Genomic DNA, 27,685 nt, shown 5'->3' with positions numbered 1-27,685 from the left:
ATGTGATACAGATCTAAACCAACCCATGTACTCTTGAACGCAAGCGTCAGGATGACGTGCTATGGCATAGTCATGTATGACATAATCATTGAAATGTAACCATCGACGGTCCATTTCATTTGTATCCGAATGACCATGTCCAATTACAGATGGGTTGCGAGGGATGATCTGTGTATAGCCATACTGACGCAGAACACGTTCTGGCATGTGCAGCTGTGTCCAATTTCCAAGCCTCAAATAACCACAGAATAAGGAAATCCACTCGAATGGACGTTCTTCCCTGTGCTCGTTGTATGGACAAAACCGAATGAAAGCTGGTGTCAATGTATCCAACTGTGATCGTACAACAACAATTGAAGTACCTTTTCCAGCATCATACAGCCTGCACCGAGGTTGATCTTCAGAATACAATGCTTGCATACGTCTCATCCCTATAGACGGGAAATGCTCATAAATCCACCCCTGCAACAATGTTGCATAACCAGCTAGTTGCTTTGTATTTGCATAACTACAATCTCCTAGCTGTTCATACATGTGAGTTAGGGCAGCTGCTGCCCAAGAATATCCCCCGGTGAGCCTCAAATCAACAAAAAATCCAAGATAAAACACACTTACTGATGTAGCACTCTTGTCCGCAAAAATAGTGCAACCGACAAGGTGAAGTAAGTATGCTCTGGCAGCCACAGTCCACTGCCTCCTTGAGCATGCATCTTGATACACTTCTCTTAACCAGCTAAGGCACACATGAGCTCCCCGACAGTGTCTTGTTTCTTCAGATGCAAGTGCATGGTCAACATGGAGGGCTTCTACCAATAAATCAGTCGCCGAATCAGAATCTAAGGTTTCCTGTGTGTAAAACTGACCGACAATGGGTAAATGTAACAAATTTGACACATCATCAAGAGTGATGGTCATCTCCCCAACCGGTAAATGAAAACTGTTTGTCTCTGCATGCCACCTCTCTACAAAAGCACACAGCAGTCCTCGGTCTAGACTCTCATAACTAGCATGAAGCAGACCACCTAAGCCAGACAATTCTACAGCAGCTTTTATGCGCTCATGAGGTGCTCCTAACTTATTTATCTTCCTCCCATGTGAAACGACCTTCAGCTCACCACGATCCTACAATAATCAACATATATCATCAATAATCAGGAATACATAACAAATACAAAAATTTGTTTTTCATTACTTACCAAACCATCCCACAACTGTTTGGCTACGTGATGTTCATAATTAACAAGTAAGGACTTATCCAATGGCCCTCCTGGATAGCCTTCATCATCAACTTCAACTTCTTCTTGTTTAATATAATCTTCAAACTCTTCATTTGGAATTGAAGTACTAGACCCACCCCGTTTTCTTCTAATCGATGCAGTTGGACGCACACGATCCAAATTAGAACTTCCTCCACCTCTAGTCCGCACCATCTTACATTTCATAAAAGTAACATTCAATCCAACATATATAACAAAATTATAACACATATAGTTTAAAACACTTGTGAAAAATTTCACATTAATACGGATATTAATATCCGCAGACCAATAACAACAATCTGGATAAAAATATCCGCAAGTCAAACGTAGCTTACGGATAAAAATATCCGGAACCCACTTTTGAATTACGAACAAAAAATCCGGAACCAATTCTTGCACTACGGATAAAAATATCCGTAAGCCATTAATGAAGTCCGGATGAAAAAATCCGGATGCCAATATTCCTCTGCGGATAAATTTATCCGGAACAAAATGGTGGTCTACGGATAAAATTATCCGGAAGCAAATGGTGATCTGCGGATAAAATTATCCGGAATGTACTACTCTACGAAGAAAAATCCATGAACGGTACCTCAACTTCTTTGACGATGAAGCACTCACGACGAAGCAAACCAACTCTGCTCACGGTGGCTCACGGTGGCTCACGGTGTCTCCCTGCAACTTCACGGTGGCTGCTGCTGCTTCACGGTGGCTGCTGCTTCACGGTGAAGAAGAAGAAGAAGAAGAAGAACCCTATTGTTGGGTGCAGGCATTGGGTGCAGATCATAATTTAAGTGTTTTTAATTTCATTAAGGGTAATATGGTCTTTTCACAAATCTGATTGGGTGCCAGTCACAAAGCATTGGGTGCAGGGAGAATGAGCCGTATGTGATTTGGCAAAATTGGGCCTACTGAAGACAGAACTTTTGAAAAATAAGTAGCCTTTTTTTCCTGCACCTCCCCAATTTCCGACCTGCACCCCCTCAATTGGGTGAAATAACCATATTACCTCATGAGTTTTACATTTTTCTCTCACGGTCATCACCATCGCCGTTGTAGAAGAAGAGAGGAAGAATGTTGTAAATGAAGAACAAGAGAGTTTAAGATTCAAAGATAAGAAAAACTTAACTTATAAGATATCTATGTAATTATCAACAAATAAACTCTTAACTTGAGGTTATTTAAATTTTAAACCAGAATATTTATAAAAAATAAAAATACATAAGGAGACTAAACTATTATTTGTTCGTGGAAACAAAAATTAAAAATAAAATACTTATAGAGATTAAAAACAAAAACTACAAATTATAAAGACTAAAATATGATATATCTATGGATGAAAATAAAATAAAAATTGAGATATTTAAAAAATATCTTTAATGTTAAACTAAAGTTGATTGATATATTTGTGTTCCAATAATTTGTTTAAAAAATTACTAAATTAATCAATTTTAAAATTAACTTTGAACTCTAATAATATTTATATTTATAAAAAATATAATAGTCAAGTAAATGTAGGTTTTATTTTAAAAAAAATTGAATGTATAGTTGTTAGATGTATAGAATTATAAAAACAGATTTGTTGGAGATCCCACATCGACTAGAGATTAGAGCATTTCATTGTATATAAGTGGGTGCAAACCTCAATCCTATGAGCCGATTTTATGGGGTTGAGTTAGGTTTAAAGTTCACTTCGTAATATGGTATCAGAGTTTACACCATACATTTCTTTAATAAATAAAAATTTATCCTAAATAATACTTAATATGAAAACTATATATATAAAAAAAATTATTAATTTTCATTGGCTTAATGAAAAATTAATAAATAGTTGTGTATATAAAAAAAAAGTTAACTGATCATGGATCATTCTAAATTAAAACTTAAGTAAAACAAGTGAAAATATATATACTTTTAACAATAAAAAATTATAATCTTTTTAATGTCCAATAATTTTTTTATTTTAATCCTTAAAAATATATTATTTTTTAGTTTAATATTTGATGACCTATGATGTACACTTTTAATTATATGATTATTGTTAAGTTGACTAAAATTCAAATAAGTAATTTTTATATTTTATTGAGATTTTTCATTTTGTCCATTAACAAAAACAGTTTTAGAGAGACATTGGAATATATTTGAAGGACCGAAACTAATAAAAAGTTAAAATATATATTTATTTATGGCTATGAATTCTATTAAAAATTTATGAAAAAATAATTTATTAAAAAATTATTATCTTGTAAAATAATAACTAAATACTTTTGATATATTTATTATTTTTAAATTGATAAACAATTGCTTACGCTAGATATTAGTTATTTCAAATATCTTCAATCAAATATAAAATAATCTTAAAATATACATTATATTACTTAAGAATAAAAAGTTGAATCTAAAATAATTATGAGATTGTAATCAACTACACATTTTAATTAAAATATTTGATTACTGAATTTGCAGGATTTCCAAAATATGAATTTCATCAATAAAATAGTTATCATTGCTCTCAAAACTAAAATATAAAAGGGCGTTGACTAAAATTTGAAATTTTTTTCTTTCCTAATGAAGAGATTGTGAGGTTATGCATTTTGTTTTCTGTTTTTTATCCGTGCAAATAAAAACAAAAACAAAAACGTGTTAAATTTTAAAAAATAAAATAAAATTTGGGTTAACATTTTTTAATTGTATGTGCAGATAAAATTTTATTTTATTTCTAAATTTTCTTAACACTACTGTAATAAGTTTTTTTTTTCACATCAGAGAGAGGTTTGGAATATATTTGAAGAATAAAAACAAATAAAAAAATAGAAAAAATGATAAATCTATCTGTCTATATATATTGTAATGGATATTAAATTATATTGATAATATTCATAAAATAAAAAATTATAAATAAATAACAAATTATTAATAACTAAATACTTTGTATATATTTACTGTTTTTAGATTGATAGGTTGCTTACACCTTACACTTCAATAAAATCATTAAATATAAAGACAAAAGATAATTAATCATATTAAATTAAATATTATTTTAAAAACTTAAAAATTATTGGTATATAAAGTGTTTCTATTAATAATAAAGATTTATAAAATAGTTTTTAAATTGATATCTAAATTAGTTATTAAGATTTTAACTAGTTTAGGTTTTAGGGCTTAGGGTATTTTATACTAAAAAGAGTAATATGGACTAATTTAAAATATAAAATAGTTAGTACCTAAAAATTTGATAGTTAATAGTTAAATATTAATTTAAAAATTATTTTATAATTTGTTATTAATAATAAAAACTAATTTATAAAACAGTCTCTAATTTAATCAAGTAACCAACTATTTTAATCTTTAAAATTAGTTTTAATTTAATAAGTTTTTTTGTGTTAATTCCTTAAAATATCCTCAATTAAATATAAAATAATCTTAAAATATACAAAATATTAGTTAAGAATAAAAGGTTGATTATCATTGATATCAAAACTAGAATATAAAATAACTTTATTTGACTAAAATTTGAAATTTTTTAGGTTGTATTATATAGCATTTTCTTGGAAGAGATTTTGTTAATGATGAAATTTTAATAATGTCGCTTTTTTCTGTTTTAAAATGTGCAAATAAAATAACATTAATTAAAAAAAAAATCAAGATTTTTTGTTAATATTTTTTAATTGTATGCATATAGATAAAATTTTCTTATCTTATCTTATTTTGGTTAACAAGTTTATTTTATCTATTTCTATATATATTCATCAAACTATAAAATTGAGTTTTACAGACATCATATCATCTCTTTTTTGAATTTGCCTACACACTTTTCTCTACTCCTCACTTTTTTTTCTTTGCTTTTCACACTAACCTCACCCAGTCATGGCCATGATTTCAAGTGAGATATTTCCTATTTGTACTTATTTGCCAGCAAAATCTCTTTACAGATTTAAAGCTGTGAGCAAGGGGTTCTGCAATCTTCTAAAAGAAGGTTTTTTCTAGTGAATCATGTTCATAACTCGTTGAAAAGAGATGATACATGTTTCTTCTTACAACTAGAGAGACCGTGCAATGAAGAAGTTAAGTTGCACCCATTACCTTTGCAGCAAGGATCAGGAGTGTCCGGCGAGGTTCTCCAGTTCTTCTCAAAATCCAGTCAAATATTAGCTTCAATCAAGGATTGATACTTTGTCGTGCAACAGATAAGACACCTTCTGAATTTTTCATCTGCAACCCAGCTACAAAGTCTCGGTTGCCAATTTCTTTACCAATCCATGATGAAAATTTGAATGCACAGGCACATGTAATGATCATGTTGTTGGAGTGTTATGATGAGTTTGATGATTACATGGTGGTTCATTTTGAAACCCCAACTGATTGGTCTTCAGATTATGCATGCAAAATTTTGAAGCCTCGAGAAGGATTGTGGAAACCAATGGAAAAGGGTTTCTGTGCAGGTGGTAGAAATATGAAGTTTAACATGCCTGTGCATGACAATGGAGTCATCCACTTCATTTCAGATTGTGGCTCTTACATCACTAAAGGGAGCCCTTATTTTGAACCCTATATAATGTCCTACAATATCAAGAATGGCACCTCCACAATGCTCAAGTTGTCCAAAACTGCTAGAAAGAGCTCAACTGATCAGAAGTGTGACATGAGCATTTTCAACTGGGGTAAGGTGTCAATGGCAAGTTCCTCCATTTGCTTGGTAAGACTTAAAAGATTTACTTTCAAAGTTTGGGTTTTGAAAGATTATAAAACAAGTAGGTGGAGGAGAGTTATGAAGTTAAAAACAAAAGAAATGGGTTTGAAGGAAAAATACCCTACAATCACAGGCTTCACGGTTATGAATGGTGAACTTCTCATTTTTGCTACTGAAAAATATATCTACTGTTGTGGCTTGACCGGAGAAAACTACATGAAGATTGAGGAAATATGTGAAAACAAATGTAAATACTATGTTTCTCTTACTTCATACATGGATACTCTTCGTCCATGTGGACCTGGAGCTATATCTTTGCCATGTTAGAATTCTTATAAATGTTTGATTTGTAGAAGAAATAAATGTAACTCTTTTATGTTTTTTTTTATCATACTTTGTTATTATAATTTCTCTTTACCAAATAGTAATATTGTTATGATAAATTTCATACTAATTGTTTCAATTTAATCGATATTTTAAATTAAAATAAAATCTACATAATATTTTATTAGGATCTTAATTTTTTAAAAATCTATTGAATATTTTACTAAATTCATATTTTTGTTTATTTTCACTATTAAAATGAGAATATCTTGTTTGTGGCATGAATATTCAATTTAAAGTAATGAGAAAACATAGTGTTGAATAAAATTTAACTACCAATTGGAGTGAAATCAGTAGCAAAGAAAAGGCTAATCCACATGGAAGATATATTTTTTCTTAAGAAGTCCCACATTGTTCGCCTTATTTCTCAGGACGCAATTTATATATGTTGAGTTTAAAACCTGAAAATTTGACATGGTATCCAATAGTTCATTTTGGTATCTTGTCTGATAGTGGGGAGGTGTTTGTTAGAGTGGGGACATGTTTTTTGGTCAATAGTAACCATTGAAGAGGTAAAGTGACCATATTATTATAAACCAATTCTTTATGTTTTTCCCATTTCACTTATCACTTCAGTTGTTGGGTGATTCAGCAACTGCCATTATTACTCGTTTTGTATCTATTTGGCTATTGGACTGTTCCTAAATCATCACTTGCACCCATGGATTCACGCACGAACCACATCAAGCACAACAAAAACAAAATGGAAACATACATATACAAGGTTATGACTCGTTGAAATTTATAGTGATTAACTCTTTTTTGAAATATATAGGGTTAACCCTTTTTGGAAAATCAAAACAAAAAAACTAATTAAGACCAAATGCTTAAGCCCTAGAATTTTGTGGTGAAGGACTAAAATCCCAGTTCTTCAAACTTCACACAGGTTCAAACAGTAGCAAACCTAGTAGATTTTCCATAGCATCACCCGCCTAAGCTGTAGGAATTAAGTGAAGTTGATGATGAATTGGTACCTTGTCCTCCAATAGTCACTCCCTGACCCTTCAAAAATCAAAAGGAAGTTGTTAGTTTAGTATGTTTAGAATAATTGAATACTGTAATTTTAACTTCTAAACTTACACATTGGCAAAATGCTCTGTGGCACACTCTGGCGAAATAGTAATATTCTGGAGAATAACATGCGGCACATGTTGGATCATCCAATGTTCTCTTCCTCCATTGGGAACAATGCTTTGTTCAAATTCAGTTGGCATCTTCCAGACAGTGAGAACTTCAAGTTTCTCTAAGTGTTGAATGCCAGAGGGTACCCTCTTGAGTTTGGGGATTTCCTTTAAACGAAGTTTTTCCAAAGAATGCAATGCTCCTCTATCAAAACATATGGAAGTCAAGTTTTGCAAACATTTGAGCCGTAGTTCCTTTAGTGTCTGAAACCCTCCCTTTTGAAAATGCAAGGCTTCACCTTCATAAGCATGGGATTTGATAGAGAGGAACAACAAATTTGGCATATCCTTTATTGATTCCAATGGATCATTAGTTAAATGAGAGTACACCAAAGACAGTTTCACAAGATTTTGAAGTTGTGGAATCCAATTTGGTAACACTTTTAACGTTCCACATAGGTAAAGCTTCCTAAGTGCATTCAGAGATGACTTAAAGTGCAAATCAATAACTTCATCATCATCTTCTACATATATATGCAGTGTCTTCAAGAACTGCATCTCATTGACTGAGGAACATAGAGTATCACTGTGTTCTCCCTTAAAATTAGTAATCCTCATATCCCTTAATTGTTTTAGCTTTCCTAGCTCTCTAATCACCACTCCATCGTCATCAATTTCCAGAAACAGTATCTTTTGTAAGGATGCCATGCTTCCAATAGTATCCTTCACTGAAGTGGAAGATATTTCGTCAGCCATAAGATGACGTAGCTTTCTGAGATTGCAAATCTCCTCTGGCATGTCATACACTTCTGTTTCTCGTACATCCAAGGTCTCCAAGTTTTGGAGCTTACCAATGGATTTTGGAAGACTTTTTATCCATGAATTCCTGAAGCTCAGATATTTCAAGTGGATTAGATTCCCCAAAATTTCAGGAACATCATCTATCATAACTTCTTCAAAATCAAGTACCTTCAATGGCATGTATTTTGCAAGTATTCCACCAACGCAACTTTCAAAACATTCTACATACGAGAAAAATAGAATTGACCGAATGTGTGATCCTTCAACAATTAAATCATCACAATCGGTTTCTATTGTTAAGCGTCTAATGATTCCACCAGACATTGACATATTATTCTCACCCATATACTGACAAAACCCTGTATCCTTCATTTTTCCACTGATCATTTCATGTATTGAGTCATGAACACGACACCCTCTAGCTTTTCCATCTATGGAAAATGAAGATACTTGCACCAAACTTCTAGTAATCAACTCCTTTAAATGTTTTTGTGCAACTTCTTCCAAAGTTTTTCCTCTTTCCTGTTTGATAAACCCTTCAGCAATCCACTGCCGAATCAATTTACCAGATTTAACTTCATAGTCTTCTGGATACATTCCAAAATACAGTAAGCATAATCTGAGATTGTAGGGCAAGTCATTGTAACTTAAACTTAAAATTTTTGTTATACTACTTAACTCAGAGTTACTTTCCAACTTTAAACTTAGATTTTTACTAAATTTTGCCCATTTAGCTGCAGTTTGAACTTTTTGAGATAATAGACCACCGATGGCCACAATTGCTAGAGGTAAACCTTTACACTTTCTAACAATTTCAAGAGATATATCTTTAAGTTCTTCTGGACAACCTCCGTTAGAACCATAAAATGCCTTCTTACATAGCAATCTCAAAGATTCTTCTTCACTTAAAGGTTCTTCAAGCTTATGCACTTCAATAAAAGAAGATTTCTTACAAAAGTAAGCAACATTTTCGTACCTGGTTGTGATTAATATTCTGCTTTTATTCTTATCATCAATCATAGCAGATTCAATGTCATCCCAAAATTTTTTATTCCACACGTCGTCGAACAAGACAACATACCTCCTATTCTGCAAGTGCTTCCGAACTTCTTTTATCAACGACCTTCGATCCATTGCAGCAAAATTTTGAGGAAGAACCTCCTTTTTCTCACCGCAAAGCTCCTTCAACATATCCTGTAGCAAGATTTCTACTTTATAGGATTGAGACACTGTGATCAATGCATGACACTCAAAGTCGTTATGGACCTTGTCAAAAGCTTGCTTTGCTAGAGTGGTTTTTCCCACCCCTGGAATTCCTACAACAGAGACTACAGTGCGTTCTTCTCGTCCATTTGTCAACCAATTTTTCAATATATGCCTAGGGCCATCAAGGCCCACAACATCATCTTCCTTGACAGAGAGAGGATCCATTCGAAGTTGGTGCCAGGTGATATTTTGATTTCCTCTTGAACGGTTTGGTTTTCGTTCTAAAGGAAATTTGTTTTGAAAACCATCTCTTTCAGCATGAGCAAGTGATTTAACATCCTGAATCTTATACGCTATTTGAAGGCGAAGTATGAGAGTTTTGATGTACCCAACACCCTCACAGAGTAAAGCTGCACATCGAGGATCATCTTCAGGTTGCTTTTCCTCACAGATCACATATTCATCGATGACATCTTCCATGAGAAAAGTTGCTTCTCTCAGTTGCATCACCCTTCTTTTGATTCTCTCCCGCCTACTGGTATCTTCTTCATCTTCAGCCAGTTTATCTGCATCTTTGATGAAATCTTGAAAGGCATCAAGTTCATCAGTAAGGTCTGCAACTTCTTTTGGGAGATCTCTCAGCATTTTCATAGCTTCAAACAATTTTGGAAGCACATGCTGATTAGCGAAGGACACTGCAGTTTCTGCCATTTCAGTCTAGCTAGCTTTGTTTTCTTTTGATTTGTGGTGAGTGCAGAACTTTATGTAGTTCAAGATTATATATAGGCAGTAGTAAGAGGAGGACTTTGAGTTTCGCTTCTCAATTCTTTCATTTATTCAGCAAGTTGGATTCATAACTAATTTATTGGATTTGACTTCTCATGTTGTTGCTTAAAAGGATCATGCCCATCATCAAAAATACTTTTTGGATTGTTTACACATTATTAAATATCATCCATTGGTCCAAAAACACATGCATGCTAGTTTGACTTTCTGCAGATATGTGGGAGCATGCCATGCCAGCATTGAATTTGCATTTTGTTAATGTTAATTAGTTGTCACCTATAATTTTTAAGCTTGCTGCACCTATAAGAAAGTTAAATTTCATCTCATCTCACAAAAAGTCATAGCATCTGATAAAGAAAACAGATTGTGGTTAAGTTTTGATCTGTTTATATTCAGTTTCAGATAATGTGTCATGAAAGTATGAAAACAAATTATGAGGTGAATATAGTGATTCATATTACTTTTTGTCTTTAATTAAACAATAATGTTAATTATATTGTTTATGGAGAACGAGCTAGATGCTTGTCTTGTCAGTATTATTTTTGGCAACAAAAGTCGTAACCCTGCTTGGGAATTTAATGGCATGCCATTTATGAAATACTAGCGTTTGAATGTTGCATTGGCTATGTAGTTTTAGCTTAAAACTTCAGTTAAAAACTTTATTTCTTACCAATGTGCATCTGAACTTTGCATCTGCAATGTTTAAGGGAATAGAAAAGAAACTGAATAATTTGTTAACCAGGTACTGAATTTCAAGAATTGAACTCTAAAACTTCACTTGGACTTTTCTTGCATGTAATTCATCTTCATCTTGTATCTTTATATTAGACATTGTGTTTGAAATCATTCTCCTGTGAAATAGTCATGTCAATCTTTCTTTCTATTTCTAGTTTATTCTCTTGATTACTTTTGGATGAGTTTTGAGAAGAAGAAAAGAAATTGAGACGAGTTGAAGATATAAAATCAACAGTCACTTAATCTTGTTCCATCTCATGATTCTCATTGCTATTTATTTATTAGAGCTCTTTCTGTTTGATTTATAGATTATAATTTTGTGTTTTTGTTACTGTTGAAAATGTTATCTGAAAAACAACTTTCTGGTCATTCAAAGTGAGAAAAAAAAGAAACCAATTTAAAATTGAATCTCAAAAGGTTGTCCTTAGAATTTCTATTCAGAAGGATGAAAATCTAGAAAATTTATGCTCTAAAGCTGAAATTCTAGAGAATGAAGAACAAGAACGAGATATATACGAAGAGTAGGATATTTTACTTAAAAATAATGAGATTCAAGATTATTTTCATAATGAAACTGATAATAATTCTTATGTTAAAAGCTGTAAAATTAAGCGTTGAAAGTTTAATTATTAACTCTGGACACAAACATGTTGGGAAGTCTTATAAATGTTGTAATTGCAATTAAAACAGACTAGAGATATAAGAGAAGCTTCACTTCAATTAGTTGAACAAGATAATGATTCAGGTTTAAGAGCGAAATTAAATCTTTAGCATGTATGGAATTGGAACTTAGTAGGAATGATTATTTGGTATGAACTATTGACTATTATAAATGGAATTAATAAAAGTTCGCAAACAAAATATATATGTGTTGATGTGGCTATAAAACTTGTAAAAGGTTTAATTAAGTACTTAGAGAAATATTGAGAATATGGTTTTGTAAATGCTATTGTTACTGAGAAAACATACAAATAAAATGGATATTAAATTGGAAATTAAAAATTTACTGGATACTTATGGCAAAACCAATCATATATTAATAAATTGAAACCCCTATTGATTTTTCTGAAAACATTCTATTGTTTCTCTAATGCATGTATAACTTAAATTACTATTACATCTCTTGGAAGATGTTTTTTCGAAATAAAAACTGCTAAAATCTTATTTGCAATCTGTTATCTCACAAAATAGATTAAATTGCTTAACTCTAATTTATATTGAAAACAATTTCTTAAAATATCTTGGTTATGAAAGAATTATTGATGATTTTCCAATATAAAAAATACAGATAGAGGGATAGAATCATAGGCTAGTGTCAAATAGTTTGAGAGAATTGCAATCTTAGAAAAAAAACACACTGATTGACTAAAAGAGGATGAATGAGATCCAATGGTGTTTTATTTATAGAGAAATTATTAATAACTAACCATCAAGAAACTACCCGATCAACTTACCTACCCCACTAACTATTCTGATACATGCATAACCCATAATCCAAGAAAGCTTCTGTTCACAGTGTTATACTTTCCTTTTCATACTTTATCCAACTCACAAATGTGTTATGGGTGAATCATAGGATACCTTTCATGTACAATCAGAACTTGCTAGTGCACATGTCAAATGTCAACAAAAACCTGGTAATATTGCAATAGTTCAGGAAGAAAAGGAAAGTAAAAAATCTCACGAGGAGGGTGATTCATACGTGCTACAAAATTTAGTTACACTCTTACTTTTGTCAATAGAAGAAATGCCATAGAATTCTTCTAGGTACGCCAAAGCTTCTGAGTTGCTGTTACAAACCTTCCACAATGATGCAACCTCTCCTTTAGAGACAGTTCCCCAACCCTCACAGTCATTTAAGAAATCAAGCAGCTTTGAATAAAATGAATCATAGTTCATCAAGAGCAAGGGAACAGGAAACTTTGATCCAATCCGTTCCAGCTGAATCAATGCCATCATCTCAAACACCTCATCTAAAGTACCAATCCCACCAGGAAGGGCAACCACGGCAGTCTTATCAAATGAGTTGTTCCTCACTACAGCATCCACCAGCCCATGCTTCCTTGCAGAGAAAAACCTGAGCAAAAACGTTAAAACAATTCATGCAGCCAATTACATATATGTCAATAGAACATGTTATTGATCAACAGTTGAAGATTACCTGCAGGTGAGGTAATTTTCTGATGGTAAGTATGGATGAAAGTTAGATGCTGTCCATTCACCAGCTTCTTTTCCTATCTTGAATCCACCGACTGGTTTTCCTGCTAGCATGGCACCTTGAGTAACAGCGTCCATTAGCCCTGGTCCAGCCCCTGACCAAGAAGTGCAGTCCAAAAGATTTGCTATCTGCGCAGCAGGATATATGAAAAAAATAATCACAACTTGTAACACCCTTTGCCACTATCACTGCTGTTAATGCCAGAATCCATGTGAATAGATAACAACTGAATGAGATCTTATACAATACCCACAAACATCTAAGCTGAAAAAAGAGGCAGGAAGCTATTGTAAGAATTTACTTGCCTCTTTAGCCAGCTCTTGTGTCTGCACATAATGTGAATGACTGGGTCCCATCCTTGAAGAACCCAGATACACAGCTCCTCTCCCTAATCTGTTTATGAGTTCATAACATTTTTTAATCTCTTCTCTAACCTGTAATATTAAGAAAACAGAAAAGGAGTGAGGAATCAGTTTCCTGGATTATCACTGGAATTACGAAAAAATCTTTATATGAAGTTAAACAAGAGGGAATGAATTAACAGCATAGCAAAACTCGGTGTAAAGTGTTTTTCCAGTGAACTCAAATATGTAACAATTACGATTGGTCCCTGCCATTAAACACTATTATTTCTGTAGTGCTTCATAGAGCTGCATCAAACACCAAGAGTTTGCACTAGTTATAGGCACCAGAGATTGAGATATTAAGTCCAAATATACTTAGAGTGACACCTGCTTGATTAAGCCAAAAATATATTGCCCCAAGTCAAGACCAGATAGAATTTACCGTAGGTCATGCAACACTTTGCATCATATATTGCATCTTACATTTCTTAAGCTCTCTCCTTTAAATGAGGCATATCCATGATATTCATTATATAATCAATAGCACCATCCACCAAGTGCAAGAAAAAATATAAAAATTGAAAACGAATTTAAGAACCAATACTCTCTGAGGCAGCAAAATAGTAAGGCGGTTAGTAGACATGTCAGAAGCCAACAACTACTTCAGCCCTACTAAAATATGAATTTCATGACTAGAAAACACAAAACCTTCTAGATACAGATCATGTTATAAGTTACTTTTCCAGATAGGAATGTAAAATTCAATTAGAACTTAGTTTTTCATAGATTAAAATATTCCTATCAGCAAATTGAAAACTCGACAGAATAAATATTCCTATCTTCCCATCATTGTAGCGCAGGCAATTCTTCTATCAATTATCAACAACACATTCCCAAAAACAGATTCAATTGAACACATCTTACCACTGGTTACACCCTCTGAACTAAAACATCACACAGCCATCAGTTGTCACCCCCACTGCTTACATGGATTTAACCCCTACTCTTCCAAGCAACCCAACTAAACAGAAACTTTCATATCACAAAAGGGTTTCAACTTTCACCAATTCCCATCAAATTTATGCAGCAAGAAATAAACAAATAAGCAAAAGGCACTAACTTTGACAAGATGGTAAATGCTACCTCATCTGGGCTCTTCCTCTCATCCAAGTCACTGAACTCTTGCTTGCTTAGAGAAATCTTTCTTTGAAGGGCCTTGGGCTTTGAGAACTTGAAACCAATTATATTGCTCTCTTGTCTTTTGTACAAAAAGTGGCACTTGATTCTTGCTTCGTGAGTGTTTCTCAGTGCAATATGAGTACCCAACGAAGCTGCCACTGAGAAACCCATCCCTCAGATTCCTAAAGGCTTCAACTTTTGAAGCCTTGTAAGCACCCAAAATTCAAGGTCTGAGTTTTCTAGGAACATAAACAATATAAGGTCATTGCAGAAAAAGGAATCAGGAATCAGGAATGAACAAGGTGCTCTTCTTCTCACCCTCTTACATCTACAATGCTGTATAAAATTATCACATTACCCTCACCCATTCTCATGAGTGTTTTAAAAAATATTTAATTATGCTTTCAGTGTAAATCTGATTTTGTTTTCTCAAAATAAAAATTATTTTAATTCCTCAAATTCCACAAAAGAAAATTAATTTACAAACGTTAAATTTGAGAAAAATAAAAATAATTTAAAAAATTCATTTAAATATATCAAAGTGTTAATAACTTCTTCATGAAGATTGTTCCAAATAATCTTAATAAGTTGAATGGATTTGCATTCGTGAATAAATAAATTTAATAACTTTAACTAAGAAAAACTTTTATCAACATCCACCCAGCAATATTGATTTATATTAATTGAAAATAATTTTGTTCCTGTCAATAAAAAAAACTCTGTCAATATAAAACAAAAAAATCTCTATTAAATTAACTGAACTAACACTCTAATTGACACGTTGATATAAAGACAATTTTCATTAATATCAATTAAAAAAGGGTTTACTGAAAAATAAAGTAATTATTTATAACTTCATAAATAAATGAAAGTATAATTTGTAGTGTGTTTTTTGTTTTCATTACTTCAACTTTTTGTATGATAAAATATTATTTGTTAATTATAATTCAATTTTTCTATATAATGAGTAGCTTGTTAATAATTTGAAGATTATTGGATAATGAAATGTTATTTTTTTTTTACCATTTACTTGTTAAAGTGGTAATAATACTATTTTTTGATGTTTTTTTCTCATCAAAGAGAGCTTCCCCAAGGAGACTATTTATCCCCATATTTATACTACTAATGCATGGAGAAGTGATTCAATCAAGGTTCAAAGTGGTGTTTGGCAACTTGTAAAGGTTTCTAGGAATGGTTCCACTATTATTTATTTATTTATTTATAACTATTTTCTAATTATTATTAAAAATATTCTTTGCATTCAGATAAGATTATTTAAATAATCTCTTCTTAAAATTTGTTTAGTTTTGGAATTGAAAGCTTTTCTTGATAGGTTCTACAAATACTTTTGCATAATATGGCCAACCTTTTCAAAATGTATGGGCAGTATTCAATAAAATCGAGTGGTGCAGAAAGAAGATAAAACCCATTACAGAGTAGGCTTTAATTTACACTAGGTTGGCCATTTACTTCCTCCACTATCATAATTACTAATTGCACCTCAATACTAACAGCAAAAATCTAAAATACCACAGACACCATCATTCTTTACTGCACTCAATGAGAGGAAGACAGAGAGAGAGAATAACACATTGGGTTTGGTGAAAACTAGAAAGTTTTTTTTATGTGCTCTAAAAAATTTGTTTCAAAAAATAATTTGATCTAGAAACTTTTTTTATATGTTTAAAAAATACGGTGGTGCAATTAGTAATTCTTTGTATGCATGTTGTAAACGCTCAATGTGGCCCAATGGGTTCTTAACCTAACATCCTTCAACTTTTCTTCTTCTTCTTCTTCTTCTTCTTCTTCTTCGCTGAACGGGCGAAGTTACTAGCCAGAGCTCGCAGCAGTACCACCGTTCTACTCTGCCAAAATGGGTACGTTTTATTTTTTTCTTTCTCTCTCTCTCTTGTAACTTAATGTGTTGATTCATGTGAGTTCGCGTAGGTATCTCTCGTGATTCCATGCACAAGAGGCGCGCTACTGGTGGCAAGAAGAAAGCTTGGAGGAAGAAGAGAAAGTAAGTTCTTCTAACTCTAACTAATTATATTTCAACATTAGTTGAATAAATTTTTTTTATAATCAATGTTATGTGTTTTGACATTTATTTGGATCTAATCAGAATTAGAGTGAAACAGTCAGTAATTCAAGGTTTATCAGAGTGAAACCCTAATTTTAACAAAGAAGTTTATCGATGTCATGTTTTTTTTAGTGATGATTTTGTGTTTAATGGGGTGTGTTTGATTGCAGGTATGAGCTTGGGAGGCAGCCAGCAAACACAAAGCTGTCAAGCAACAAGACAATTAGGAGGATTAGGGTTCGTGGTGGGAATGTAAAGTGGCGTGCTTTGAGGCTTGATACTGGGAACTATTCTTGGGGGAGTGAGGCTGTGACTCGCAAAACAAGGATTCTTGATGTGGTGTACAATGCATCCAACAATGAGCTTGTTCGGACTCAGACATTGGTCAAGAGCGCCATTGTTCAAGTCGACGCTGCGCCCTTCAAGCAGTGGTATCTTCAGCATTATGGCGTTGACATTGGTCGCAAGAAGAAGATTGTAGCTTCTGCCAAGAAGGAAGGAGAGGTACATGTTAGTTTAATTTCTTGCTAATACGTGTTTACATATAGTTTCACTTTTAGTTATTTTCCTAGCTGAATTGTGGTATGATATTTAGTGTCCTTAGCCCTGTGTCAATGTTGGTTGTTGGAACTTGGAAGCTTGCATCTTTTTCTTTATTGTCTCATCCAGTAATTCTTGTTATTTTTTAAGAATTTAATTTTTATGCATTGTCCCTTTGGAACTTTTTTACATAGATATTCAATGAGATTTGATAATTTTATCACATATTCTCTCTATTTCATTAATATAAGATGTCGTAACCCTTTGAAATGGTAAATTTTTGTTGGATACCTATGTAAAGACCTTTCACTGATAATATATATAATTAAACTTATTTTATAATTATTGTTTGAACTATCCAAGGTTATGAAGTATCAATGTAGAACAAAAAGGATCTAAAACAAGTTCTGGAACTGTGTTGCTATTGCTACATGAAATAGTTTATTTTTTAAACTTGGGAACAGGTTATCATTTTTTACAAACTGCAATTTTGTTTTTCTTTAAATAAATGTTGTATATTTTGCTTGCTTATTGTTTATTTGCTTCATTCACTCATTCAGTATATTTGTTTGGACAGGATGGTGAAGCTGCAACCGAGGAGGTGAAGAAGAGTAACCATGTCCTAAGAAAATTGGAAAAGCGAAAACAGAGCCGGGTGCTTGATTCTCACATTGAAGAACAATTTGGAGGTGGTCGCCTTTTGGCTTGTATCTCATCCCGACCTGGCCAATGTGGCCGTTCTGATGGGTATGTTACTTTGTACTCAATTAGATAACGGAGATGTAAATAGTGTTTGTTTTCCTGCTTCCCAGTGAGAGTATTTTTTAAAATTGCTTTTCATAGCTAGAACAATCATCCCATTTGTGACTTGCAAGAGCATATATATGATGACCTAGCATTTAAAATATGTTGATAGTGGCGGAAAATAAGGGATTTAGTCTGTCAAGTGTTAACAAGTTGATCTCATGTTGTGTTGAGGAGATCTTGAAATGGTTTGGTTACCTCTGCTAAAATGAAATTGCAAGACATTGATGTAAATCAGTAGCATACCTTATTAGCAATTTTATCATGTAATCTGAAGCAGCATGTCTGGTATGCTAGCGTCAAAAATATATTAAGTTATATCAGATGCTTGAAAGTTTTGCCAAGTGAACAATATTCTTTCATTTTTAATTTAATGGTTCTGGCTGTTGGTGCTTAATGTCTTCTAAATTATTGGCAGATATATATTAGAGGGCAAAGAGCTGGAATTTTACATGAAGAAGCTTCAGAAGAAGAAGGGCAAGGGTGCTGCTTAAGATATTGTCTATCTTCCTAACTCTTTTTATCAGATTTTCTTGATGGTCTTAACTATCCAGTCAGATTATACGTTCTGCTAGGAAGTCGACTTTCTTGAGGAGGGAACGGTTTATGGTGTAAACATGGCCAATAACTTCTATTTCTTTATTTAGAGTGAGTTTAAATCGATTATCTCCACCGTTACAGATTTATAGTACATGACTCTCTCACCTTGTATTTTCCTGAACATGATGTGCTGGTTTTTCAAATAGTGTGGTATAAGCAAATCCGTTACCAATTAGTAGTATTTTTTAAACAATTTGGAAACCCAGTTATGTTCTTGTTCATGTTATAGCTTGTTAAAGAACAAATATAAAAAAACTCTAGCATAAACTAAAGTATCAAAAGGACCAAAAAACACTCTCGCTTTACTTCTAAAACAAATTTGGAAAAACTAATAAATTGGATCTTTAATCAGAAATTTTAATAAAGATACAAGTGACGTGTATTTATACAGAATGGCATACAACTCGAAATAGTTTGAATTGCATAAAAAATATTGTAGTCATTTTGATCGAATAACAATATGTAAACCAACTTCAATATTCTTAACAAATAAAATACTAATACAGCCAACATAGCTAATCAATATCATGTAACATTCCAAATATTTGTGACTAAAATTTATTAGCTTTAGAAAATTGTTTCATAGTAGTGCATTAACGAATAATAAGAGATCGCCACGTTCATGTATAAGGACTAATTTATTAAATTTTGAGAGATTATTAGTGACAAGTGTTTAGAAGACTGGGAAGTATTTCCGAAAGCAGTTTGGTCAAATTCTATTTTCATTATAGTTTGTGAAACCAACTTCGGACTACACTCAATAATAACAAATTCCAAAACTAAAACCTCATGGTTTTACATTTCCATTCTTCAGCCTATTTTTCATATGCTGGAACAACACAAGAGTCCTTACCAAAGACTTTGATGATGATATATACAAGAACCATAAGTTGATATGATCATTTGTATGAACAAGGGAAGTTGAAGCCTTGCAAATAGGGCAACTGGAACACATGCCAGAAGAGCAATTGGGATTGACACCCATTTCAGTCTCTCCCTTAGCAACAAATCCAGACCTGCACCAAATGCTATCATTGTAGTTACAATGGAAAAGAACAAAGAAGCCAGACCCAATATTATTCTCTCAGGTAATCTCTTGAGAAAATCTTCTTCTGCATAATGTGCAGTTAGAATTGATAAAAACATCAAAAGGGAAACCATGGAGGAAAACAAAGCTAATGTATCTGACACAATGAACACCATGAATGTGCTATCTGACAAGAATAATGGAAATCCTTTCTCTTGGTTGTTTCCACCAGGTACTGTTATGGAAGCAGCAAAGACAACTGTAGCAATAAGAGTTGCCACCAACATACAAGAGTTTGATGTATCTTTCATCCAAGTCTTTGCTTCTTCAAGCAAGGGCTTATGCTCTTCCCTGAACAATTGCCAAGGTGTTTTACCATCTTTGTTTTTAACTTCTTTATGAAGAGGGTGATCCCATTTCTCTACTTCCTGTTGGACATTATAAAGTGTTATCAATATTTTAGCATAATTGATCTTCAAAAATTTCTAATAAGGGAGTTATGAGATAAAACAAACCTTAAACCACTGCAACTCTTTTTGCATTTGAAAGGCTGCACCAGAAATTGATGCCTGTTGAGGAGAAGCAAACCTTGCTGCTAGATGTGATGTGGAGTTTTGTGATTCATCTAATGCCAGGACTAAAAACTTGCAAACTATAGGCATCTTGCATAGAAGACTAAAAACCTTCTCTTGCCTATACTTGATGGCAGTTTGAGCTACATATCCTTCATTTGGCATGTGAGTCCAAACCAAATCAGGAAAAAACTGGAAACAGATCCTTAAAATTTCAACTATGCCTGATGATGAGGCATTGAAAACAATGTCTGCATTCACAAAAGACTGCCAGAATTCAGCATCATTCAAATTTGAAACCTGTGTGCAAACGAGTTCCACCAATCTCGCAGCAGATACGTGTCTCAACTTAGCCTCTCTGACTAACTTTATACCAGGAACTGCACATGAAGTTTTTATTTGTTTTAATTAAAGTATAAAAATTAAAAGGAGAATACAATAGTTTAAGGATATATGGAAACGCTCTTCAGGACAAGTACAACATACCAATATTCTGAATGCCATTCCACATTGTACTTCCAAAATAAGATTGGTGATGATGGCTTGAATTCCCCAAAGAATTTTTCAAATTTCCTCTCAAATGACTTGGTGGTAAAAAATCAAGTTCATCTGGCACACCTAATATAGTTGAAGAGGAAAGTTTAATGTCATTTAGGCAGAAGTGTATTGCAATGAAGCTTGGTAAGAAAAGAGAATAATATCAAAATAGGGTCCTTACAGTGATAAATGCATCTTTTCCAAAACCCAAGCTTATTTCCACTTTGAAAGTCCGAGGGCAATTTTGACAAAACATTAAGTATAATGCTTCCCTTTGAGTCTGATAGAGTAGCCAAATTTGGGTAGCGCTGGAGAAGATATATAGTGACATCTGTAAATGGGAGACCCAAAATAATAGCTATAAATATAAACAACAAGGATAATAGTATGTTTTATATGCTTGGTTATTAAAGTAGCATAATTGATAATTATTCTAAAGCATGAAGTAGAGTGTGTATGGATGTTTTAATAATTTGGTAATCTCTGGCTTTTTATGGTGCATTACATATATAAAAATATTGTGCTGAAAGCCTGAAACTACTAATAGGCAAATTTAAGAGTAGAAGAATGGCACTATACTTCATTAGTTCAAGTAAATTCTACATGTCTTGAAAATTTCAAGAAAATTTAAGGATCTCTCGAGTCTAGGAAAATGTTTTGTTTTCACAAATAATTATAAAAATGACACTTCATTTCTTTTGTTTCCTGATATCAAAATTTTGTAAAAGGAATGGTGAAAATAGAAGTCTGTTGATATTACCATTTTGTCACAACTTTATTTTAATGTCGTTTTCACAATTTTCCTTACAAAATTTAAAAAATAGAGAACAAAATGAAAATTGACATTTCCATGATGACAGATTCTCAGTCAAAGCAACTTCAGAAGCGCTAGATTTGCTTAGGTATGGTGTTCAGGTTGATAAAGACAGAGTAAAAATATGGTGACTTAAAATTCCACCCAAAGAAAAATGTTTTCTCTAGAAAGTACTCAACAATAGATTGGCTACAGCAGAAAATTTATCCAAAGTGGAGTGTCCCTTCTTTGGACCAAGAAGCTTTAGTTCACATTTTGTTTGCATGTGAGAAAAGTCTTAAGGTATGGAGTCAATGCTTGTGGTGGGTTGGTACAACGTGACCGATGCCACAAAATGCTTTTAAACACTTTGTGTAATTTTTGGTTATAGGAAACTCAAAGGAAGGAAAAGAGATTCGAAACGAATGTGTGTTCTCTGATGAAAGTTTTCATCATATCCCAATCATGAAGGACACTACTTTCTTTAGATGGATGTGGGTGAGAGGGTATACGGCATCTTGCTCATATTCATATGCCCAGTGACAAGCTCCAGTTACAGATGGTGGACATAATAGAACATTGATGCAGTTGAAAGTTGAAGGGGTGGAAGCAGAAATCAAAGTCCACGTCATTTACTTTGTGTGATAATTTAGGTATGTAAAACAGAAAAAAAGGAACATGAGGGAGAATTAATTCTGATTTTCCCAACATTTAGGTACCTACTACTGTATATTATCTCTCTCTGCTGAGAAAAAAAAAATTGTTTACCATGAAATCCTGCAGCTGTAAGCAAAGCAATAAGTTGACCAGCAGAAGGACCAGTGAAAGGACTGCCAGGTCTCTCGTCTGTAGTATTCAAAACAAAGTACCACACCATTTCTTTGCATCTAGCAGAGGTAATACTGTAGATAAGTGGTGTGAATCCTTTAAAGTCAGTGAGTTGTGTCAGAGAGGGATTTTTAGCCACCAATGCCTCGGCAGCACTTCTGCTTTCCCCCATTGCAACATAGTGCAGGCAAGTACAACCCATCAAGTCCAGCTCTTCAAGTACTTGTGCAGGAACATGTTGCACCAACTTCTCAACAATTGGCCACTGCCCTCCTACAGCTGCTACATGCAGCGCAGTCCTGCCAAGTATGGTGATCTTAGCAGTCCATGCACTTGGATCATTGTCAAGAAAAGCCTTTGTAGATTGCCAATCTCCTTTTAGTATTGCTATGTGCAACGGGTGGTAGTAACTGTGATTAAATCCCTTAGCTTTGGACCATAAATGCAACAACATCAGTTCCTATGGAAGCATGAAAACACCAAAAATGCTAACAATATACTCTCTGAATGCTCTCTTTCTAATATAGTCTTTCCTATTGATTGAAATTTGTCGGAAATCACAAAGTTGTCTAGCTCTCACTCCTTAGTCATTGAACTCATAATTTTGTAGTTTTTAATAAATTTTAACCAATCAAATAGATGTATATGTTTTAGGCATGTATTGCTAAATATAATGGCTAAAAGGCCACAAATTTTTTTTTTAAAAAACAGCACTTAATGAGCATGTTTTTATGTCTGTTCTCACTGTGAATGTATAAACTATGAATATTATCGTCTGAAAAGTATGCTTATGAAGAACATCTGGGTACATCATAGTTCACAAGTAGAAGAGTTGAGCTTTTCAACAAAGGGAGACTAGACATCAAATTGAAAAAAAAGGGAGGATTATATTTTTCTCTCTAAACTTCAGTTTTTTGCATTTATTTGATCTAAAGTAGTATTTTTCATTTTGGTTCAAAGTAGATTTTAGTCATTCCAATTTTCATAAATTTTGGTTTTGATTCTCATCATATCTCTTTCGGCCTGACTTTTGGTCCCTTTAATCTTCTCATAAAAAGAAAATGTTTCCTATCTATAATGCTAAAGTTCAATTCATCAACATATTGATTGTGAAACTATAGGAGCACACACTGAAGAAATTTTTTTTACTGGTATCAAAATCTAGATACATGAAAAGTGTAAAACATATGTATATAGCAAATCACATACCGAACTCACTAGCAGCAGCCTTAACATCTTCGAAAGACATGAGTGGACTTCAATGCCTTTTGAACTGCAAAACTTTGTAGTGGTTTGGCAAGCTGAAACCTGATTCAAGGGTTTACTACTAGATGCTGCAGAAGGGTAATGGAACCATACACAAGCAGGTTCTTTCTGCCCTTTCAGATATATGAGTTGGAGATGCTTCCCCTGAAGACAACGCAAAGTTAGAATCACTTTCTAACTCAGCTACAACTGCAACAGTTTGCAAATCCTATTCTTTACATTTAGAATGAAAGGGCACAAGGAACACTTCAAGTAGAGGTTCTGTCATTTCACACAATGAATTCTTGTTTTTACATTTCTTTATGTTTGCATTATTCACTGTGCAGTATTAAAATATTTGTTTGTGTAAGCTTTTTTAAAATCATGAAAAAGTAGAGTACTGGTTGATGATTCTCACTTCCACCACCTCAAATTTTCTGTGATATGTACTTTGGACAAGATGCTTTGCCAATAAAGGAGTAAAAGTTACACATGTCTTCTTAATATCGTTTTAGGATGTTTGCCAAATATGTGAATTTTGAAATTTTTTAGTATGCTGTTTTTGTATTTTTATAACTCATCTCCAATTTTATTTACCAAATATACTAATTACTTTTAAGGTGAGAAATCATATCTTACCTAAAAAATTTAAATTTTTATACATGAGAAATCTTTATTCACTAACTGATTTCTTTTAAATTTGTTTTTATTTACCTATACATCTCTTTGAAAATTTAATTAGAAATGTTAAAATATTTGTATTTATTGAAAATAAGTTAAATATTTAAATTAATTAAAAATATTAAATATATACATTAAAATTTTAATTAAAACCAACATAAATTAAAAAAAATCAAAAAAAATAAAATATAAATAAATAAAATTTTAAAAAAATTGGATAAATAAATAAAATAGGAGATGCATTATTTAGATAAATAATTAAAAAACAATATATTAAAAAAAGCCTTAAGCTTTGGTTTTGGTTCTTTAAAATGAGTATTTATTCAAAGTATAGAATAAATATTTATATAATTAAATTTACGATAAGTACATATTTTTTTAATGTATAAATTATATTTTAAGTATAATTCATAATAAGTCAATATCTTTAAATATATAAATTATACTTTGAATTTATAATGAATAATTTAAATTGTGCTACAAGATTTGCTTTTGTTCCTTTTCTACATAAGCTGCAAAATTGGCTTTTACTATTTGAAGACACTGGAAAAAGCCCTTGTTTTAAAATTAATTTACTAGCCTAATTTCACTTTAATAGCATATATAGACTTTATGTTTTTCTTAGATGATAGACAGGAAGCCTTCACAGAGAAGATACCAGTTAAATCCTTCATGGAGAAGATGACCAAAAGATAAAAAGTAGTGGATCTCATACATCGGAGAAGCCATTTTGAACCAGTTTATGATATGTTTGCACTAAAGGATTTGAAGAAAAACAAAACAAAACAAATATTTATAAACATTGCAGAAACTCGTCAATTTAAAAGACACTCTGCATTATCTTGATCCCCTTTAAATATCTGCTCAGAATTTGACAAGAATCACAGAAAAATTAACAATCTTGATAGCAGAAATTAGAAACTTCATACCAAAGTGCAACTATAAACAAAATAGAAACTCAATCTGCTATAAATATTGAAGATGTGCCTGCTGATTGCATTAGCAACAATATTTATTCTTCATTGATTTGGGAATCACATAAAGGACCAAAGGAGCAAGTATGAAAACCAAAGCTTTCAGAACCTAACTTCTGCTATTTTTTAAACCCAAGGTTACTAATTGTCTCTTTGACCAACTCTTGGCGAGCCTGAGCATACTGGTCTCTCGTAGAGGATACCTGTGTTCTCTCATCATGAGAATCTTTGCGAGCCAATTTCTCATACGGGGAAGTATAACCATACTTTTTTTTCAACGTGTTCATGACTAATTCACTGCGAGCTTTGGTTCGAGCTTGTTGGGGTGCAACATTGGTATAAGAGAAGTGCACCCCAACAGCAAAAATGGCAGCACCAGAGAGGAAGCATGCTATGGTCATGGCCAGTTTCTTGGGTGTTGAGGGAAAACACAGCACCATTTTCTCAACCACCTATCACATGTCATCAGCTATTTAAGTCAACAAACATCAATATCTCACAATAAACTTTAAGGATCCAACTCTTAGAGCTACTCATGAATTAACCATTTCAGAGTTTATATCCATGTGAAGCCACAAACAAAACAATTTGTATCACCACATCTTTGATAACAAAAAATGCACCTTTCATTACTGCATAATAGTTAACACAGAATCAAAGATTGTAACTGGCACAGTATAGGTGCAAATTCACTATCCTTGTATAATATACTACTTTTATTTTTTGAGTTTTAAGAATTGCAGAAAGAAAAATATTGGTCGCAATTTAACAAAATGAAAATAGACACAACCAGGCATTTTATCAAACATGCGGAGTGCATCAAACAAAGAATTAGAGCAGAAGCAACGTGATTTTACCGAATCATAAGCGAATTGGAAATTGGCTTCACGACTTTAAAATCAGATTTTCAGGTTTATCAATTGAAACATAAATTTGATTTTGGGCATTGTGACGTTGGAAAAATATGAAGAATTTAAAGATGCAATTGGAAAACTGATTAATTGGGTACCAGCGTAAATGCTGCTGAATAAAGTTTCGGGTTGTGGTTGTTGCTAATATATAAGCACTTCTATCACTGAAAAACTCTGAAAGTGACCATTTTTTTTCTCTCTTATTTGATAATAAAACCATATAGACACTATAGTGCTTCAAGCTTCACTTTTATTTAAAAAATTCAAATGATGAAGTAAATTACAGTGTATTAAATATTAAATGCCAGTTTTTTTTTTAAAGTTTAATCCGTACTTATTTAAAGTATGATTTAGTCTCTTAATTTATTTAAAAGTTTATTTCATATTAAAACTTTAAGGAAATATAAAGTGTATGGTTGTATTCTATCTAAATACGTTGATTGGTTGATCTACTAATGTTAAAAAACATTATGGTAAAGCAAATACAACTATGAATATTCAAATCAATGTTAGTCATAGTATAATAGAACAGTGTAAACATGTAGATCAAGGTTTATATGCAAATATATTTTTTATATAAGATCAATTCATTTAACATTAAAAATGTTGTGACTAGGAAATAAAATAATTTAATACTCTCAGATTTTGAAAAACAGACAAAAGAGAAGTTCATTTTGTCTACAATTAGAAAATTCACTCTTTCTAAGATTTTTTTTAATAGAAACTAATTTTAAAAACTAAAATAATTAATTATTATTTAATTAAATTAGAGACTATTTTATAAAATAAAGAACTATTAGTATTTATTAGTATTTAAAATAGTTTTTATTATTAATTAAAATTTATAAAATATTTTTTAAATACGATTAACAATCAATTTTTTTTTACTTAAAACTTTATATACTAAATTAGTTTATATTAAAATATTAATCATTAAAACTTAGATAGATAATTTAAATATAAATTTAAAAATTATTTTATAATTTTTTACTAATAATAAAAATCACATTAAATATGAATAATTTTTTAGTCTCTAAATTATTATTTAATTCAATTAATATAGTGATTAATTATTATTTTTTCGAAATTTGATTAATATTTAATTATTTTTTTTAGTGAATAATTATGAAAAATATATTTTTTTTATTAAAATCAAGTTTATAATTATTTTTATTTTATGATTATTCTGAAAAGTTGTAACACAAAATGAAAAGTATTACTATTTAAAAAATTATTATTTGATAAAAAAAAGTTAAAGAACTGGACCGTGATATAACTTTTTTAAAGATTAATATAACTTTCATGATAATCTTAAAATAATTTATGTAAAAGTTTATTTTACAATAAAGTATCTAAGTCGGACATAATTT

At 32.0% G+C, this 27,685-nt stretch overlaps 5 protein-coding genes and 2 long non-coding RNA genes across 9 annotated transcripts; 3 read left to right on the top strand and 4 right to left on the bottom strand.

Moving 5' to 3' along the window:
• Window positions 1–5,126: 5,126 nt before the first annotated feature.
• On the top strand, window positions 5,127–6,276 carry LOC137833447 (uncharacterized). Its single transcript, XM_068641798.1, has 2 exons — window positions 5,127–5,235; window positions 5,351–6,276. Exons 1-2 carry the CDS (start codon window positions 5,127–5,129, stop codon window positions 6,274–6,276), a joined length of 1,035 nt encoding a protein of 344 aa, XP_068497899.1.
• A 777-nt stretch (window positions 6,277–7,053) lies between these two features.
• LOC137833068 (disease resistance protein RPM1) lies at window positions 7,054–10,214 on the bottom strand. The gene is made up of 2 exons (XM_068641450.2): window positions 7,414–10,214; window positions 7,054–7,335 (listed from the first exon to the last, which is right to left on the bottom strand). The coding sequence occupies exons 1-2, from the start codon at window positions 10,170–10,172 to the stop codon at window positions 7,323–7,325; spliced, it is 2,772 nt and encodes a 923-aa protein (XP_068497551.1). The 5' UTR covers window positions 10,173–10,214; the 3' UTR covers window positions 7,054–7,322.
• A 2,129-nt stretch (window positions 10,215–12,343) lies between these two features.
• On the bottom strand, window positions 12,344–15,106 carry LOC137831298 (Putative lysine decarboxylase family protein). Its single transcript, XM_068638916.1, has 4 exons — window positions 14,688–15,106; window positions 13,506–13,634; window positions 13,144–13,328; window positions 12,344–13,059 (listed from the first exon to the last, which is right to left on the bottom strand). Exons 1-4 carry the CDS (start codon window positions 14,892–14,894, stop codon window positions 12,663–12,665), a joined length of 918 nt encoding a protein of 305 aa, XP_068495017.1. The 5' UTR covers window positions 14,895–15,106; the 3' UTR covers window positions 12,344–12,662.
• Window positions 15,107–16,276: 1,170 nt separating this feature from the next.
• Window positions 16,277–18,922, top strand: LOC137831296 (small ribosomal subunit protein eS8). Its single transcript, XM_068638915.2, has 5 exons — window positions 16,277–16,600; window positions 16,671–16,743; window positions 16,974–17,307; window positions 17,921–18,090; window positions 18,566–18,922. The coding sequence occupies exons 1-5, from the start codon at window positions 16,597–16,599 to the stop codon at window positions 18,639–18,641; spliced, it is 657 nt and encodes a 218-aa protein (XP_068495016.1). The 5' UTR covers window positions 16,277–16,596; the 3' UTR covers window positions 18,642–18,922.
• Window positions 18,923–19,451: 529 nt separating this feature from the next.
• Window positions 19,452–24,170, bottom strand: LOC137831295 (uncharacterized). Of its 2 annotated transcripts, XM_068638913.1 has the most exons (6): window positions 23,714–24,170; window positions 22,445–22,933; window positions 21,065–21,214; window positions 20,833–20,964; window positions 20,290–20,726; window positions 19,452–20,202 (listed from the first exon to the last, which is right to left on the bottom strand). In XM_068638913.1, exons 1-6 carry the CDS (start codon window positions 23,751–23,753, stop codon window positions 19,597–19,599), a joined length of 1,854 nt encoding a protein of 617 aa, XP_068495014.1. In that variant the 5' UTR covers window positions 23,754–24,170; the 3' UTR covers window positions 19,452–19,596. The 2 variants fall into 2 exon arrangements, with proteins under 2 accessions (XP_068495014.1, XP_090159138.1); XM_090303012.1 differs by lacking the exon at window positions 23,714–24,170 and having other exon boundaries at window positions 21,065–21,191; window positions 22,445–22,584.
• LOC137831297 (uncharacterized) lies at window positions 21,209–22,587 on the top strand. Its single transcript, XR_011084397.2, has 3 exons — window positions 21,209–21,979; window positions 22,068–22,329; window positions 22,460–22,587. It is a non-coding gene; the product is annotated as an uncharacterized LOC137831297 (long non-coding RNA).
• Window positions 24,171–25,222: 1,052 nt separating the features above from the next.
• Window positions 25,223–26,538, bottom strand: LOC137831294 (uncharacterized). 2 transcript variants are annotated; one of them, XR_011084396.2, is made up of 2 exons: window positions 26,414–26,538; window positions 25,223–25,856 (listed from the first exon to the last, which is right to left on the bottom strand). It is a non-coding gene; the product is annotated as an uncharacterized LOC137831294 (long non-coding RNA). The 2 variants fall into 2 exon arrangements; XR_016521563.1 differs by having other exon boundaries at window positions 26,262–26,433.
• Between the last annotated feature and the right edge of the window lie 1,147 nt (window positions 26,539–27,685).

Source organism: Phaseolus vulgaris, chromosome 6 (genome assembly GCF_051622355.1).
Source record: "Phaseolus vulgaris cultivar YP4 chromosome 6, ASM5162235v1, whole genome shotgun sequence".
Lineage (NCBI taxonomy): Eukaryota > Viridiplantae > Streptophyta > Magnoliopsida > Fabales > Fabaceae > Phaseolus > Phaseolus vulgaris.
This window is presented reverse-complemented; position numbering and strand designations above follow the sequence as displayed.